The sequence below is a fragment of the Battus philenor genome, unplaced genomic scaffold (genome assembly GCF_028537555.1).
Source record: "Battus philenor isolate CCGP_79_NKW_IND1 unplaced genomic scaffold, ilBatPhil1.0.hap1 SCAF_7, whole genome shotgun sequence".
Classification (NCBI taxonomy): domain Eukaryota; kingdom Metazoa; phylum Arthropoda; class Insecta; order Lepidoptera; family Papilionidae; genus Battus; species Battus philenor.
The window spans coordinates 8,867,865-8,883,746 of record NW_027181737.1 but is presented as its reverse complement, the minus strand read 5'-3'; the positions used below and the strand labels follow the sequence as shown (position 1 = coordinate 8,883,746).

At 31.1% G+C, this 15,882-nt stretch overlaps 1 protein-coding gene across 1 annotated transcript; it reads left to right on the top strand.

Moving 5' to 3' along the window:
- The first annotated feature begins 847 nt into the window (after window positions 1-847).
- LOC137930885 (carboxypeptidase E-like) lies at window positions 848-13,623 on the top strand. Its single transcript, XM_068774228.1, has 8 exons — window positions 848-1,185; window positions 1,464-1,660; window positions 1,746-1,901; window positions 2,340-2,506; window positions 3,032-3,186; window positions 5,802-6,062; window positions 8,159-8,301; window positions 12,368-13,623. The coding sequence occupies exons 1-8, from the start codon at window positions 963-965 to the stop codon at window positions 12,518-12,520; spliced, it is 1,455 nt and encodes a 484-aa protein (XP_068630329.1). The 5' UTR covers window positions 848-962; the 3' UTR covers window positions 12,521-13,623.
- The last annotated feature ends 2,259 nt before the right edge of the window (window positions 13,624-15,882 follow it).

The window sequence follows — 15,882 nt, the reverse complement described above, 5'->3', positions numbered from 1 at the left end:
CAAACTAATCACCAACGGTGACTACCTTGTTAGTTAATGTTTACAAAGTATAATTAATGAATTTAATTAGCCATTTTAATTAAATAAGTAGGCTTGAGTAAGAGAAAATAGTTAATCAACAACCTCATGGAATGTTTTTAATAATATTCTAGTATCAGTTCATATTTATATTCTGAATATTCTAATATAATATAACATTACTCAATTAAAATTATGTATGGTTCAGTCGAGATTTTTATTTCTGAAAAAACTTTTAAAGTTTTCTATGTTCTGATGTATACCTAGAAAAGATTTTTTTAATAATACGAATCATCAAAGTGCAGAATATAAATTATAACTTAATTTTAATTAAAGTAAATTATTCCAGAAAAAACAATAATCATTCTTAATATTTCTTTCAAGTTTTAAAATTGATATTTCGTTATTGTTTATAATAAGTCCAGTAACCAAAAGAATAAAATAAAAAGTAAGTAACATTAGTGCACCGAAAAAAATAGAAAATTAACAGCAATGCATAGAAAATAGTTCATTTTTTATTTATTTAACGTAATAAACGAAAGTTACATTTTGTATTGTGGTTAATAAAAAACACACATTTCATTTCACGCATTAAAAAAAATAGTAAATAAAATATTTTAAAATGAGTTAAATGGTAGGGGGGAAAGACCTCTAGTAATGACGTTAAAAATAATTATAATTGTATTTTGTAACAAAATAATAAAATTTTAATACAAGATTATATCTTTAAATTCGTTTTGATGTTGACAACACTATACAGTTTTCTACTATTGGCGTCATTGTCATAATTTTTAAGTTGCAGTCTTGGATCGCATAGATGTCGCGGGAAAAACGATCGATACAGTGTTGAATTGGCTGTGTGAGAGTAACGATATAGGTTTGCGTGCGTCGTATTGAAATTATGTGAAGTAAATTAATAATTTAAGATTAAAATATTAAAAATCATGATGTTCATTTATCAGTGCGTGTTTTTTGGTTTATTCTTAACTGCCTCTGCTAAATTCGTTTGGAAACACCATAATAATGATGAATTGCCCATAGTTTTAGAAGAAATTCACGAAAAATGTCCAAATATTACTAGAATTTATGCTTTGTCGGAACCATCGGTGCGAAATGTACCGCTTTATGTGATTGAATTTACTGAAACTCCTGGATTCCATCAACCCTGTAAGTGTATATTATTTTTATATTGTTACTTGTAATGTACATACTCGATAACTTGATAAGGTTCACATAGAGAAAAAAAAATAACTATAAGAGTGGAAAATAACAATAAAAAGGACATTGTTTCATTACTTAGACAAATTAGAAACAATTTCTCTTTGCTGTTATGTTTGACTTACCTACATTTTACATAAGACATTATTATTTGCATAAAAAATATATTTAAAATGTAAGTATTTAACTGTCAATGGTAATGTGTAATTCAATTAATTCTTTTGCAGACAAACCTGAAGTAAAATATGTTGGAAATATTCATGGTAATGAGGTTCTTGGACGTGAACTTCTGCTGGGCTTGGCAGATTATTTATGTGAACAATATTTGAATAATGATGCTAGCATAAGGGCCCTTGTTCACAAAACTAGAATCCATCTTTTGCCATCTATGAATCCTGATGGCTGGCAATTGTCAACAAGTTTTGTTAGTAATTTCCTATTATTTTATAAAATTTCTTAAAGGTGCTCTAATTAACAAATGTAATTAAAAAGTTTAATCTCTTTTTCAGGGTGGGCAAGATTATTTGATAGGACGTGGTAATAATCACTCTGTTGACCTAAATAGAAATTTCCCTGACTTGGATGCTATCACATTTGAGTTTGAACGTCTTGGGATTAATCATAACAACCATTTGCTAAAAGATGTCACCCGACTGGCTGCACCGGTGAGTTTTTTTTAATGATCTGAAGCTTCTGTTTAGGCAAAGTATAGCCACACTTGAATTACCAATCATTGTACCTTCGAAGGGACCCTATAGCCTAGTTACTCTATGTAGTAACCGTCTAAGTAATCTAAGAGCTTTCCTTTACCCGAAGAGAGAGAGGGAGGGAACTGTAAAGTATTGTCAGTGTAACTAATCTTTTTTGTATTTAATTAAAAAAAATTGCCTTTATTGAAATAGGGTAATCAACAAAATTGTTTAATCCTGCTGTTTTAATATATATATTCTACTATTTTTACTTTAATAGAGTAAGGTTTTACTTATCAATTTGAAAGAAACTGGAAATGTTTGCAGTAAAACTTGCTTTTATTAATTAATGAATAATTTTCGGGAGTATTTTGAAATATCTTTTGCTTAGTATACAATAGTTTTTGTTTTTAGCTGGAACCAGAAACTAGAGCCGTGATGAGATGGATAATGTCTATACCATTCGTGTTGAGCGCCGCAATGCATGGCGGAGATCTGGTAGCCAATTACCCTTATGACGAGAGTAAAAGTGGCGCTCTGGCATCCGAGTATTCAGCCAGTCCAGATGACGATACTTTTAAGTAAGGAATTGTTTCATTCAATAGCTTTTGTACCAGGTTCGACTATACGTCGCGTATATATAAAATTTACGAAAGGTCAGCTCACATTACGCGTTTGTGGTTTGTTAATCTAATATTTAAATTCCTTTTCATCAAGTATATGTAAAATAATCCTGGATAGCACCATAAACGCTTTGTCACGCAAAACGTGTCAACATGAAGAGATCTTGAAGAACCTTATTTAAAAATACGGTCTTGTCATTTAAAGATAGTCTGCATTGCATATCAATGAACAGATTAAGATTTAAGGAAATAGGGTATATGGCTGCATCATGGTCACATCCGTCTTATTTATCTATTTCGAATTCTAATTTTGATGTAATATTAAGAGTTCGACCTTGTTAATTCCGTCGGAAGATAGTGGATTTAGGCCACTGTGTCCAGCAGTATTATTCCTACTGCTGTAATGATGATGCTTAAGACTCGTGCAGCTATTTATAAGTTTGTTTTTTTTTTTTTAATTGGAGCAATTTTTTATGAATATAGAGAGTTGGCTATGGCTTATGCGAGTGCCCACGCCGATATGGCGTCAGCGGCCCGGCCTGGATGCCATATAAACAGCCGCGATGAAACTACAGCTTACAACTTCGGCAAGCAGGGAGGCGTCACTAACGGCGCTGCTTGGTATAGTCTTAAAGGAGGTAAGTTTCTATTATTGTCAACAGTTTTTAGTTTAATTGATATTTTTAATCCATCAGTGTGTTCAATAGTCAAACAATTTTAGGTAATACTTTTCAATTATATATCTTTAAAGTATGTTTTTGTAGACTTGATCATACGTCAATTAAGTAAAGATCCATCGTAAGAGTTAATCATACTTTGAATAAGTGAAGATACGTATTTAAACTACTGATTATACATCTGTTAAGTGTAGATACTTATTGAGACTTCTGACCATAAAGTGTAGATTTATTTATTTATTACGCTTGTGTTGTTGCTATGTTAAGTGTATAATATTAAGCCCCAATCGTTTCTACATACAAATAATGTTAATCTTTATAAAACATGTTAAAATAGATAAAAAATAATTCTTATACATCAAACAGAAGTTACATGGTGCATACTGAACATATATACAAGAACAAATAGGTGAATCGCTTTAACCATTTTAACAATACGATTTTAACTGCTTACTGTAATTGTACTATTGCGGACCAGGAAGTTGATAAGACGGATAAAGATTGGCTTGGCAACGTAATATGACATTTACATTAAACTCGTTCACCATGACGTGGACCGGTAATGTCGAGTTTAGTACTGTCCAATTTCTTCCCAAACATGTTCGCAACTACAATCGAATAATAATTATAGCCTCTTATGTAATTACATGGGCGGATAATGTGGCTGCGCTTAAATTTTGTTATGAATCAAGTATTTTTATTCTTCTAAGCAGTGATAGTCATAGATTATACGACGTGTTTGTTGCAACTTGTATTAGGGGGACCGGAAAGTAATGTCCTTTCAGCTCATGTCAATATTTGATTGTCATTTGGTAGGTCTTTACGAACTTGGAAGACGTTATATTCTACATGGCGAAAGGTTGTTGATAACGAAGGTGAATAAATAGTTTATTAGAAATAAAAACTTGTTAAAAATGTAGTAGTGTGAATTTAACTTAAAAAAGCGACATTACTTTCCGCTCCCTCTAATATAATATCTGCTATCTTTTCTATCCTACCTTCTCCTCTCTTTTCTTAACACTTCTTCTTAGGACTCGGAAATTTGATTGTCTTTTACTTCTAGTCACGTGCAAAGCAGTCATGTTTTTTATATATTCCTGCTATTTCTCTCGCACTGATAGGTAATTTAACGACAGCTTTGACTCTTAATGATGTCTGTTAGTGTTGAGAGTTTAAACATTCCGCGAATACATGCTGAAACTCCGTCAGAGCGACAAGTTGAAGTTGTCACCAATTTTGATCGTTAACACTGACTGCTTAAACATTCTGCAAAGAAACGATTTGCAAAGCCAATACATATCAAGGGCAATTGTCTGCGAAAACGTTTGCCTTCTACTTTTCCTTATATCGTTATACGATTCAAAGAGCTTACATTATCAGTGAATTGTCCAAACTAGGGCAGTCGACGAAAGTGTTTGTTTGTTTTATATTTCGTCGCCGTTTCAGACTATAGACGCCTACTTCAAGGCATAGGTCTCCCCCAACGATAATTTTACACCATAATATGGATATATCTCGCCATACTTAGCAGGCGTTCGTAGTGTGTTTATAGTACGCACAGGACGCTGCTGCCCATCTTGTGAAAACTTATTTGTGAGTAGCGGCAATCCTATATAATTAATGTGCAAATTTATATAAGATTATATCCCATGGTTCGAACCCGTGACCTAGGATCGTACGAATTCTCAGTCCTCTACCGCTCGGCTACCTCTGTTCGGTTGTATGTTTATATATATTTATGTGTATTCTGTTAGTTAAAAAGTACCCTCAAAAACTGTTTTAACCTCTTTTCTTACTTGACTTCACTGCTGCCTAAAGGGCTTTAGCAGTTTCAGCATATTCAAAGAGAGCCTAGCTGCTACATTCTACTGTATTACCGGATTGATAAGCCGCCGAGCTCTTATTGTGTTGGAGTTGGGCTGTGACTTGCTACCCGTTTAGCATTCTGACTGTATTATCTAGTTGCTATTTTACTTTTCCATGTATACTGTTATGTTATATGTTAACATAGAATTTTAAGCGGATGTTATATTACCGACGATGTTTTTGAAAAGTTTAAGATAGATCTGAAAAAGTTGATATTATTGTACATATCGACTGAATGGTATTCGTTATTAGTAGCTTTTTGAAAACGATCACTACTGCTGTGTACTTTGTTGTTTTATGCATATAAGAGACAAATAATATGGTTATTAGAAGCTGTTTAGTAGAAAGAACAGGTTATTCTAAGCTGTTTTTCAACTTTCAGTGGATGCATTTATATTTGGACAAACAGAAGAGTTCTATATAGCTGGATAAGCTACATAAGTCATTGCCATTGCTGACTAAAAGCTGATAATAAGCTGACGATTAGGGTTACATTTTGATGTTTTAATCTGTGAAAGTCAACCATAATCTAGCCACCCTCGTAGAGTACAAGTTCAGATTTCTCTACAGAACAAACGCCCGATCATTTTATACAAGAATCTCTTTTTGTTCAATGAAGCATTAATAGATTTAACGAATACACACTAATCTAATAAAAATATTTCATAGATGTAAATAATATAATGTGAAGTAAGTAATTTTTGTTTAAGGAATGCAAGATTTCAACTACCTAGCGACAAATGCGTTTGAAATAACTCTTGAATTGGGCTGCAAGAAGTATCCGTTAGAAAGTGAGCTGGAAAATGAATGGAACAGAAATCGCGAGGCACTTTTGGCATACTTGTGGAAGGCGCATATTGGCATAAAGGGCATCGTCAGCGACGATACTGGTTTCCTTGATAATGCAATAATATCGGTAGTTAATATCACTGGACATAATCCAAAGCCAATTCGACATGACGTTACAACAGGTAAGACATTTAAAATATTGCATACATTTTTAATGCATTCATTTGATAGAGTTCACACCAAACAGTTAATCTAAGGATGCGTTTACACGGGGGGAAATCGTTTACCGTTTCCATAGTGCAGATAGGTTAATTGGTTATTTTACTGGCGTGTTTTAGGACTTACAACTTAATGATTGAATCATGTTGTTTGTTTTTGAAAAAGTAATGTTTGCTTCCTTTCTATGTTTTATTTTTATTGTGAAATAACTAGGAACTTTAAATCAAATAGCTTTCTTGGATAATGTTTAAAAAATTCACTTGCGTATCATCTCAAACATTACCATGTGTTAGCGCATCTTTACGTACATATACAATTATCAATTATCTGTCGACTACAATTATCTGTTTCGTTCATTTGCGCTTTTCCTGTCGAACATAGTAGTGTTCGATTCACGTTAAGAGATTGCTGAAGTACATAATTCGGATTGCTCTTCTTCACGTCGACATAACGCATCTGCTGTACCTGTTATCACAATACAATATTGTTTTTAAATCGTAGATCAAATGTATTTTGGATGAAACAATAAAATAAATGTAGTGTAAGTCATTGTTGTTATTAATTAGCTGACCCGGTAAATGTTTCTTGCGCGTGACAATCAATTATTGAACAGATTTTAGGTTTTTAAATTTACACAAAATTGTTAACATAAAAATCATGAAAATTGCTTGGGACATTCTTGACTTATATATATTGTAACTAACACGACTTCATATGTACATTTATAATTTAAGTCCCGCGTATACTTAAAGTATATATAAACAAAGTTTTTCACACATATGTAAATGTTACAAAAAAAAAACGTTATAATAACTTCATTGTGATATTTTTACAACTTTGTGTTTTATAACAACTTTATACATTGTACTATTACACATAATTGATATAAGTTCGTTAACGGAAACATGTATCCGCACGATTGTTATATAAACTAAGTCTTTGTCTTATCGTCGGAATAAACAATTGCTTTTGCTCGCTAGGATCAATTATGAGCATCTTTTGCTTTGTCATCTGTGTAATTAGTTATCCTGTCTCTGTATTGCGTCTAGAGATGCGTTACGGTGAATGCCTTGCTTCATTTCAAACTTATTAGAGCTCTTACAATTATTAATAAATTTATTCACTATTAAAATTTTGACACATGAAGCACGTAAACATTTGAAGACATAGGCACCTTTAGGTTTCGAGTAGGACCGGATGGAAGCGCCGTACATAGTTCGTCTACCGACAACCGTAATATATGCCTTTCTATCTTGGGTGGATAACCGACGCTGCACTTGGCAGTCGGAGGTCTTCACGCCAAAACCTAAAGGTCCCAGAAGCCATCCCTCTTGAGCATTATAAATTAAATGCGACAAACCGCTAGGTTATTTTAAATATCTTCGTTCATCTTAGAATCCTCTCATGCCTACATCGATCTTTTAAAAAAATCGCAACCGTTGTGAGAGATTACTTTAATTTTGTATAATACCATATAAATGATGCCTTTGTGTAAATATTTATTTTAATAACATTTACTAAACATATATTTATAAATCTCATTTTAAACATATTGTTATTAAAAATATTTCGTAACATTGGTTATTATTATAAATATAATAAATCCGCAAATTACGTCAGCCGTAAACGTGTTTATGTTTTAATACTAATAATATCAATCTTCACGCTTTGATTTCACGATTTTATTAAAATTGAGTAGCGAGACAAAATCTATAAAATTGATTTTTTGGTATAATCTAAATATAAGGTCTATTAAATATTGTTATTATAAAAAGTGTTTGCTTTCAGACTCCTTTATGTCTGTACTTTCTTTTTTCGATTTATGACACTTAGGTGGACGCTTCATGGATTTACCAGGCTGGGTCCACTTTAATAACCTCACTGTAGCGCGACCGAAACTACTGTCCCCCGTTAGAATAATAAATAGAAATGCGCGGCGATGTGGGAGCGCTCAATAAAGACCCTCGTTTTGCCGCACACATATTTAAGGCGTGGTACAGTGGTTTTGGTAGCACTAAATTTTTTACGTCAAAGAATGAAGTTATTTTGTCATATTCAGGAACGTACGGCGACTATTACCGGTTACTTACGCCCGGCCGATACGAGGTGACAGCGAGCCACGTGGGACACTACCCAGCACAACGCATTGTCAATGTACCCAAGCATCAGACATCGGCGCGTATACTCAACTTTAAATTGGAGGTACTTAAACAAATCACTTTTCTCTTATATTACTTATCGACTTCTAAGGGTTATTGTCATTTTACACACTAACTTCAAACTTCAGATGCAGGTTAAAGATTAATATGATATTACGAAACTATTTGTTGTTTCTTTTACTATTAATTCATTAGTCTTAGATAAATAGAACCTAATTATAATTTGAACCGATTAGTAGAGGTAAGTTTGCGTTAGCAGCTGCGTGAATTTAGAAGTCTTATCAATTTACTTAATACTTCTAGTGCATAAATTGTCCTTTAAATGTGATATTATGCCAATCTCTAATAAAATGTTTTAGAGCCAGTATTTGTTGTGATGTGTGGTTTAGTATAAAAATAGATACGACGATGTCTGCACGGAAATAACACAACAAGTAACAAGTGAGCACAGCGATGTGTTTCTGCTCTAATTCTCGACTTGTTCAATTGTGGCAATTAGTAAACATACCACGTGTCGGTGTTTTCGTGCGTTCAAAACACATTTAACACTGGTCCATTTACTGAACTCGTGGTAAAATTTTTAGGAATGTGCACACAAGACAAAACGTATAGTAATAAAAATATTAAATGATCGTCAATGCATAATTTACCGTTATTAGCAAATTATCATGCACGACCTTTACCTGGAAATCGAGTACAAAAAACGGGGATCTGTAGATATTTGTTCATAACATTTGAGCAGTGGTACCCCGTGGTAGAGGACTAAGAACTGCGATCGCAGGTAGCAAGTTCGATTCGTGGTATACAATGTTGGATTACCACTGCTCACGAACAAGTTTCCAGAGGGAGGATAGGCAGCAGCGTCTTTTGCGTACCATAATACCACACTAATAATGATTGCAGTAGAATAGAAAATGGTATTAAAAATATGGATGTAACAGTGAAAGTAAGGAAGTTTTTGTCCGTGACAAAAATAACTGAATGTAGATAATTCATTTACTGAATTAACTAAAATAGCCTCCATAATTTGTTAGAAATATATAGCTAAATATGTATTAGAATATTCAATCTCCGTATACGTTTAATAACCTTTTTAAAGAAACAAATGATAAAGCTTTACGTAAAACGTTTGAATATGACGTAATAAGTGTTCTATTTTAAGCTCTGCTGACGTCAAGGATTTTCACTCTGACGTCAGCATAACGCTCTCCACACAGTTTATCTCGGTACGTGGGAGTTCGGTATTGATCGTTCGTGTAGTGTAATAGCTGTTTCTTTATCACGAGAAGCAAATTTTAATAAAAGTTAAAAAAGTGCTTTCAATCGTTTAATTTTTAATTTCATATGGTTACAAAATTCTCGTTCGAAACCTTTTTAGTAATTATCATTATCATGACAGCCGATAAACGCCCACTACAAGGCATAGCCTCCCCCTGAGAGTGCTGCGGTGTGCCCCCTGTGCTGCTCGCGTCCACCGTCTTGCCAATAATTATTAAGTTCATTTTAAGCACAAGGAGCACAACTCGTAGATTTCATCACAGACAGGCGCATTTTATAAGTTAATTAAATACTTTCACCTCTGCTCAATAATGAATAAGGGAATTTTAACACCCAATTGATAGAAGCTCTGTTCGTAAACTTTCGGCGATAAAGCATTTATTCTAAAAGTAATATTGCAAGGCTCATTTATTAACACCTCTTAATAGTAACAATAACAATATTGAAGCGAGGTTAATCGAGGGTAATAAATTAATAGCCACGGGGAAGGCTATGCTAGGGATTTCTGTATGTGATCAAACCAACAGTGAAGAGATCCATGAAATAAATTTATATAGCCCAGATTGCAAATTAAAATGACAGTGGGAAGGTTACCTATCGCGTTTAAGAGATGGCCACTGGGTCCTAAATTTCTGGAGTGGACCGGCAAGCGCAGTGTAGAGCCTACGTACACAAGGTGGATAGAAGTTCTTGTTTAGTAGCCGTAAGATACTTTATGCAAGCTGCTTCCAATCGTCTTATTAGAAATCTAGGAAGATCCCTATGTGTAGCAGTTGCCATCCTACTGCTGAAATAATAATGAAATATAATAACAATTAAAGTTAATGTGTCTTATGTTTAAAGAAATAATACCGACGAATAAGTTATCAGCAAACACTGTAAAAGTTGTCCGCAATCTAGTCGGCCCTACTCCGCCCATCCAAGGCACCCAGGCCTTTGCGCCCAGTTACACCAAATAGAAAAACTATAAATGTCAACAGAGCAGTCATCATTTGTCAATAACAAAATAATAGATTATTACAAAGCCATTTTTTTAAAAAGAGAACAATCTTAATAAAAATACTATAAGCATAATAATATTCTTAATAGATGTCAAAAACTTCAGATATTTAAAAAAAATACGTCATTAAAACTAAAAAATATTTTACAATTTGCCTCCTTACAAAGATTAATGTTTATTTCTATGCACAATATAATCAAGGTTGTAAAGAGAAAGACGTTTAAATGTAATGTGATCACTTGTTGTACCTTGTAATTCTCGCTCATTGATATTACTGGTCACAGCACGTTGAGTAACACCAACATAGTTTGCCAGTAAAACGGAATAATCTTATTTGTAAATAAATCTTTTTTTGTACGGACATAGTTTCTTGAGTACAAATTCAGTGACTAATGTTCATTAACAAATCTATTACTACACATACTCCAATTGGAGAATTTATTTGGCTGCACAATAATGTACATACATTATTCATTAATTACAGTTCAAGGTGGCAATTTTACAAATTTTCTATAGTGCCATTTGAAACTACTGGACAGATAAAATTGTGGAAAGTAGCCAAAGAAATTTGCATTTTTTTACATGGAATAATATAACTGTTACATAAATATAAGTTTTGAAGATTCCTAAGTGTGTGTAAAAATGTCTACTTGAATAAAGATATTTTTAATTTGTTATTTATATAATGTTGCACATTTTTAATACTCTCTCGAATTTAGCATAATATTACATTATTGAACTTATAACTAATTTATAATCTGTCGAAATTTGATCAAGGTAAATTTTAGGTAAATTTTAAAGTATATAAGTCATCTTGAATGTAATACTGTATATAAACTCTATATAAACTTCTGTAATGTATGCTACAATTGAAGAGGCAAGACTGTAATTGAAATTCTATCTCCGAGCATTTCTTGCGCTAACAACCTTGGTGTTCTTAAACTTTAATGGGATTACTGTTAGTATGCGGGAATTGAAAACAAAATTTATTCTTACGTATTATTCTTCAAACAATCAGGAATCAGTGAAACTGTAGGATATATTGAATAATTTATTTAAGCCTGAATGCATACATAGAACACCACGAGCATTATAATCAAAGTAACTACAACTTTATACTATAACATTTATTAATATTACACCGACCTGTAGTTTATTCGCCGGACTGAGTTAATGGACTTCTTTCAATCACGAATGTGTTAGCAAGTGAAATGTGCATTTACATGTTGAATTTTTAAAAAAAAAGAGCTTTTAGGTATTTGAATTTTTATTTATATTTTTTATTATCGTCCATTCGGTTGACGACAAATGTTTTAGTTGCATTTTTTCTGAGATATTTGCCATTGCTCGAGAGGCATATTAAGTGAAACTAGGTAAAACCCATAACCTTGCAATCTTGGGACAAACAGAAATAAGAACGTGAGATAAATGTCTCTGCACCGTGCCAACGAGAGATGCATGTAAACACATCTTTAGTTCGTTGGTACTAATCAAAGAATTGAGTTGTTTATTTTATAGTATCCGTTCTATCCAGCGACAGTGTAAATCCCACTTTTGTTAAATTGTAAATACTTTTTTAAAGGAAAAAATATTAATCTTGATATTAATTAAATAAAAATAATATTGATTATAATAAATTATTTTTAGACCATATTGAGACAAGCGTGTTAGATATTGAACTTACGTTTTGCGATGCGATGTTGCCATGAATTTAAAATATAAAATACGCCACTGAACCGTAGTTACTTTGGTGTGAGACAACATTATTTCCGGAAAAAAAAACATTTTAGCAGAAGATATTGTTGCTTAATATTAATGTATTATGTTTCAGCCGATACGTTATGAAGATGGCGCTCTCTTTTTCGACCCACCGTTCGTCCACTACCCCCACTTCATCGGCGAGCAACCTCGTATTTACAAACGGTCACTTTTTGAAAAAGTCACAAAATCTTTTCTTCAGGCGAAAGAAAATACTAAGCAATAAATTTGATAACCAGGCGTTCGACTTCAGGCTACTGTTATTACATTTATTATATAATATGACTATATAATTATAATGATCTGACACAGAATTCTCCGCAAAATTACTTCTCTAGATACCAAAATAAAAAAAAAATAAGTTATGCAATTGTAGCGGAGACATTGAAGATATTTTATAACTTAAAAATCGTTAATCCTAACATACTAAGTCACAAAAATTAATATTTCTCTTTAAGTAACTCTCCGTCAAAAGTTCTGTTTCAAATATGAGAAATGATTAATAAAATTGTATTAAAGTTTTTCCTAAGCATTGTATATTTACTAAAATCAATCGCAGAAATTCAAGTGCCATAAACGACGTCTTTTCCAATGATTGTTAAATTTTTTATTGATGTTGTACACAAAATAAAAAAGTAAAAAATAAATGTAATTGTCTAGTCGAATATCACAGTATGTTAATATATGTTTTTCATCGTTAAATCATTAACCGATTGCCATTGACATTTAACTTTAGAATGCCAATAAAAATTGTAATGTCTCCATATGCTCCCTTCATTTTTCTTATTCGTATTAAACTTAGTTGATTAAAAACTTAAAAAATGAAATTAGAGAATTTTAGACATTTAATTATCAATTTTATAAAATATGTATATTTTAACTTGAAGGTATTCTTTTTTTCAATGCGCAATCATTCTGAACATAAAGTTTGAATAAGCAAAAAGGTTAAATAAAGGCGCAGTTTCTAAACTATGGCTACACTAGGACAGTATGAATATAAAATAACTACTATTTTAAATGGCAAATTAGAAAAGATATGAGAAAATGTCTGGAGTACCATTTATTTCAGAGTATAAATAATTAGAAAATATATTTAAGCTATTAAATAAATTATAGTATATACTGTCTATAATATATCGAGTTTAGGTAAATTGAAATTTTAATCTATTGGTGTCAGCTTCATTTCAGCATGTTTATTTTTATTTAAATAAATAGACAAAGGGAACATTAACATAATAACGACTATTGTTAAAATAGTAATGTTAAGAACATTATTATTTGGCATAAATTTAAATAATTGTATTATTATTAGATAAAGATCAATTAGAAATATATATCAATTGTGGAACTAATCAAATGATGATGATTTGTTGTGGAATAATTAAAAGTTGTAAATATATGTGCCTAATATATGCAATTGTTTTTTATTTCAAACGATTAAATTACTCCCCTAAACTTTTTTACTACTCAAAATACAAAAATTACAACATATATGGCTTATATTCATGGACATTATTTTGATTCAGTTTCATACAAAAATCTATTCCATATATACATTTTTGTATAAGAAATGTTATAGTTTTAAAAATAAATTAATAATTATTACGTATTCGGCAAATAAAATAAAAAATAACTTTTTGGTGCAATTTTTTCATCGATGAAGTGTTAAAATAATGTAAAGTTAATTTAACGATTGGTCGTTATAAAGGCTGATTTGATTCCTTAGATCCATGGAAAAGTATTTTTTCCCATCATAAGAGTAAAGAAAAATGTAGTAAAATCTCTTATTAAAAAAATACAACTGCATGGTTTTTACAAGGTTAGTATCGATGTCATTAAAAAGAGAACAGATAATTAAAATAATATTAAGAGAGAAACATAACATTTGTGCAATTTTTTAATGTCCAGGAATTTTTATACATTCAAACAGAGAAATATTTGTTAGTATAAATTAATTGCAAACAATCTGATATTTACAAAATATGTGGCTACCGAATAATAGTCGCCTCTAGTGATAAGACCGCCTGTTGTACCACCTCAGTGTAAATTGTTTAATTTTTAGTTATTAACTATATTTGTAACATTTCCTTTTGAATGCATTTTTATTGTTATTTTGATCTACAAAATGTAAAGAAGTAAAAAGATAATAATATTTTAACAATTACACATGTTTAACGATTACAAACTGTCACACATATATACATGTAAATATATGTTTATATATAAGACATTTTCCCCCCTTTTACTGACACTACACTAAGGCTTAGAAATTTGAAGTTTGATAGAATATACTTTTCGAGGAGTAGAGGTCAGTTTAGAATGGATTTTACAATGTTAAGTGTACATGGGGTTTAATTGAACGTTATTTACAAAAATGCATATTTTCATGCTAAAGAATATATTTATAAACAACATATGGTTGTTTATTTATAGTTGGTTGACAAGGCATATGAATAATAACAGCAAAAAAAATATTTGTGACTTATATTATAAACTGTAGTACTACGTACACGTACCAGTGTTAATGGTAGAAATTAACCGTTACTATATTTTTACCTTCGGCCTTTATATAGATCTTCTCTCTTCTGCCAACAGTTGCTGAGACTCCACAAAAAACTGATCAACAGTCGATCAATATTCGTCGTGTAAAGTTAAGAATTTATCTTAGGGTTATAAGTATCAGTTAAAGTAAATAAAATCCAGGATGCTGTTAAAAGGTTTTTATTAAAACCATTTTTTTAAACTATTAAGTATAGTGCCTGTCGAAATATTTTGTAATTCGATTATTACTAAGCTTAAAAAAAATAATATTTGTATTTAAAATTGATTCCTTCTAAGATTAATAATATATTTTGGGTTGGGTTTTTAATAATATAAAATTTATTTACAGAAAAAGCGAAACAAAGTATTTTTAAGTATCGAAATCAAATGATCTAAGCTATTATATATAGTTTAAAAAAAAGGAACTGTTAGTTGTTATTTAAGCTTATTTAAAATTTTTGTTTGATGACCAATGGCTAATTTGAATCTAGGAAAAACCTAAAAAAAATTTAGGATTATTATTTAAAAAATGTACATCTCATATTAAGTCTACATTCTAACAGCTTATGCATTCGTATGGCAAGCAATTTTAAAGTAATTAAATTGATTTTGAAGTGCAATCATATTGTATGCAAGTTAGAATAGCTCTCAAACTGCATAAGCATGTTTATTGCGTGCATGATTTATATTTCATTTCAAGTATTTCATATTAAGTATAGCGTAAAATTACAAAGAAAGTAATAAAAAACTCAGACAAAATGTTAATGCCATACTTATTTGATAGGTTTATAATTGTTTTAATATATTATTTAATGTAGAAAATTAATAGTTACTAAAGTTTCAAATTAAAGAATCAAATTGCTAATTGTTCAATTTTGCAGAAAAATCTCAAAAAGGATTTAAGTTCATATATAGACAAATGTTATGAAGTTTTCAACAAGAAATATCACATCAAAATATTAATATAATAATAGACAAATAAGCTTAATCTATTTAAACTTAGGTTTTAGCAAAAAGAGACAAAGAAATAAATACATCTTGTAAATT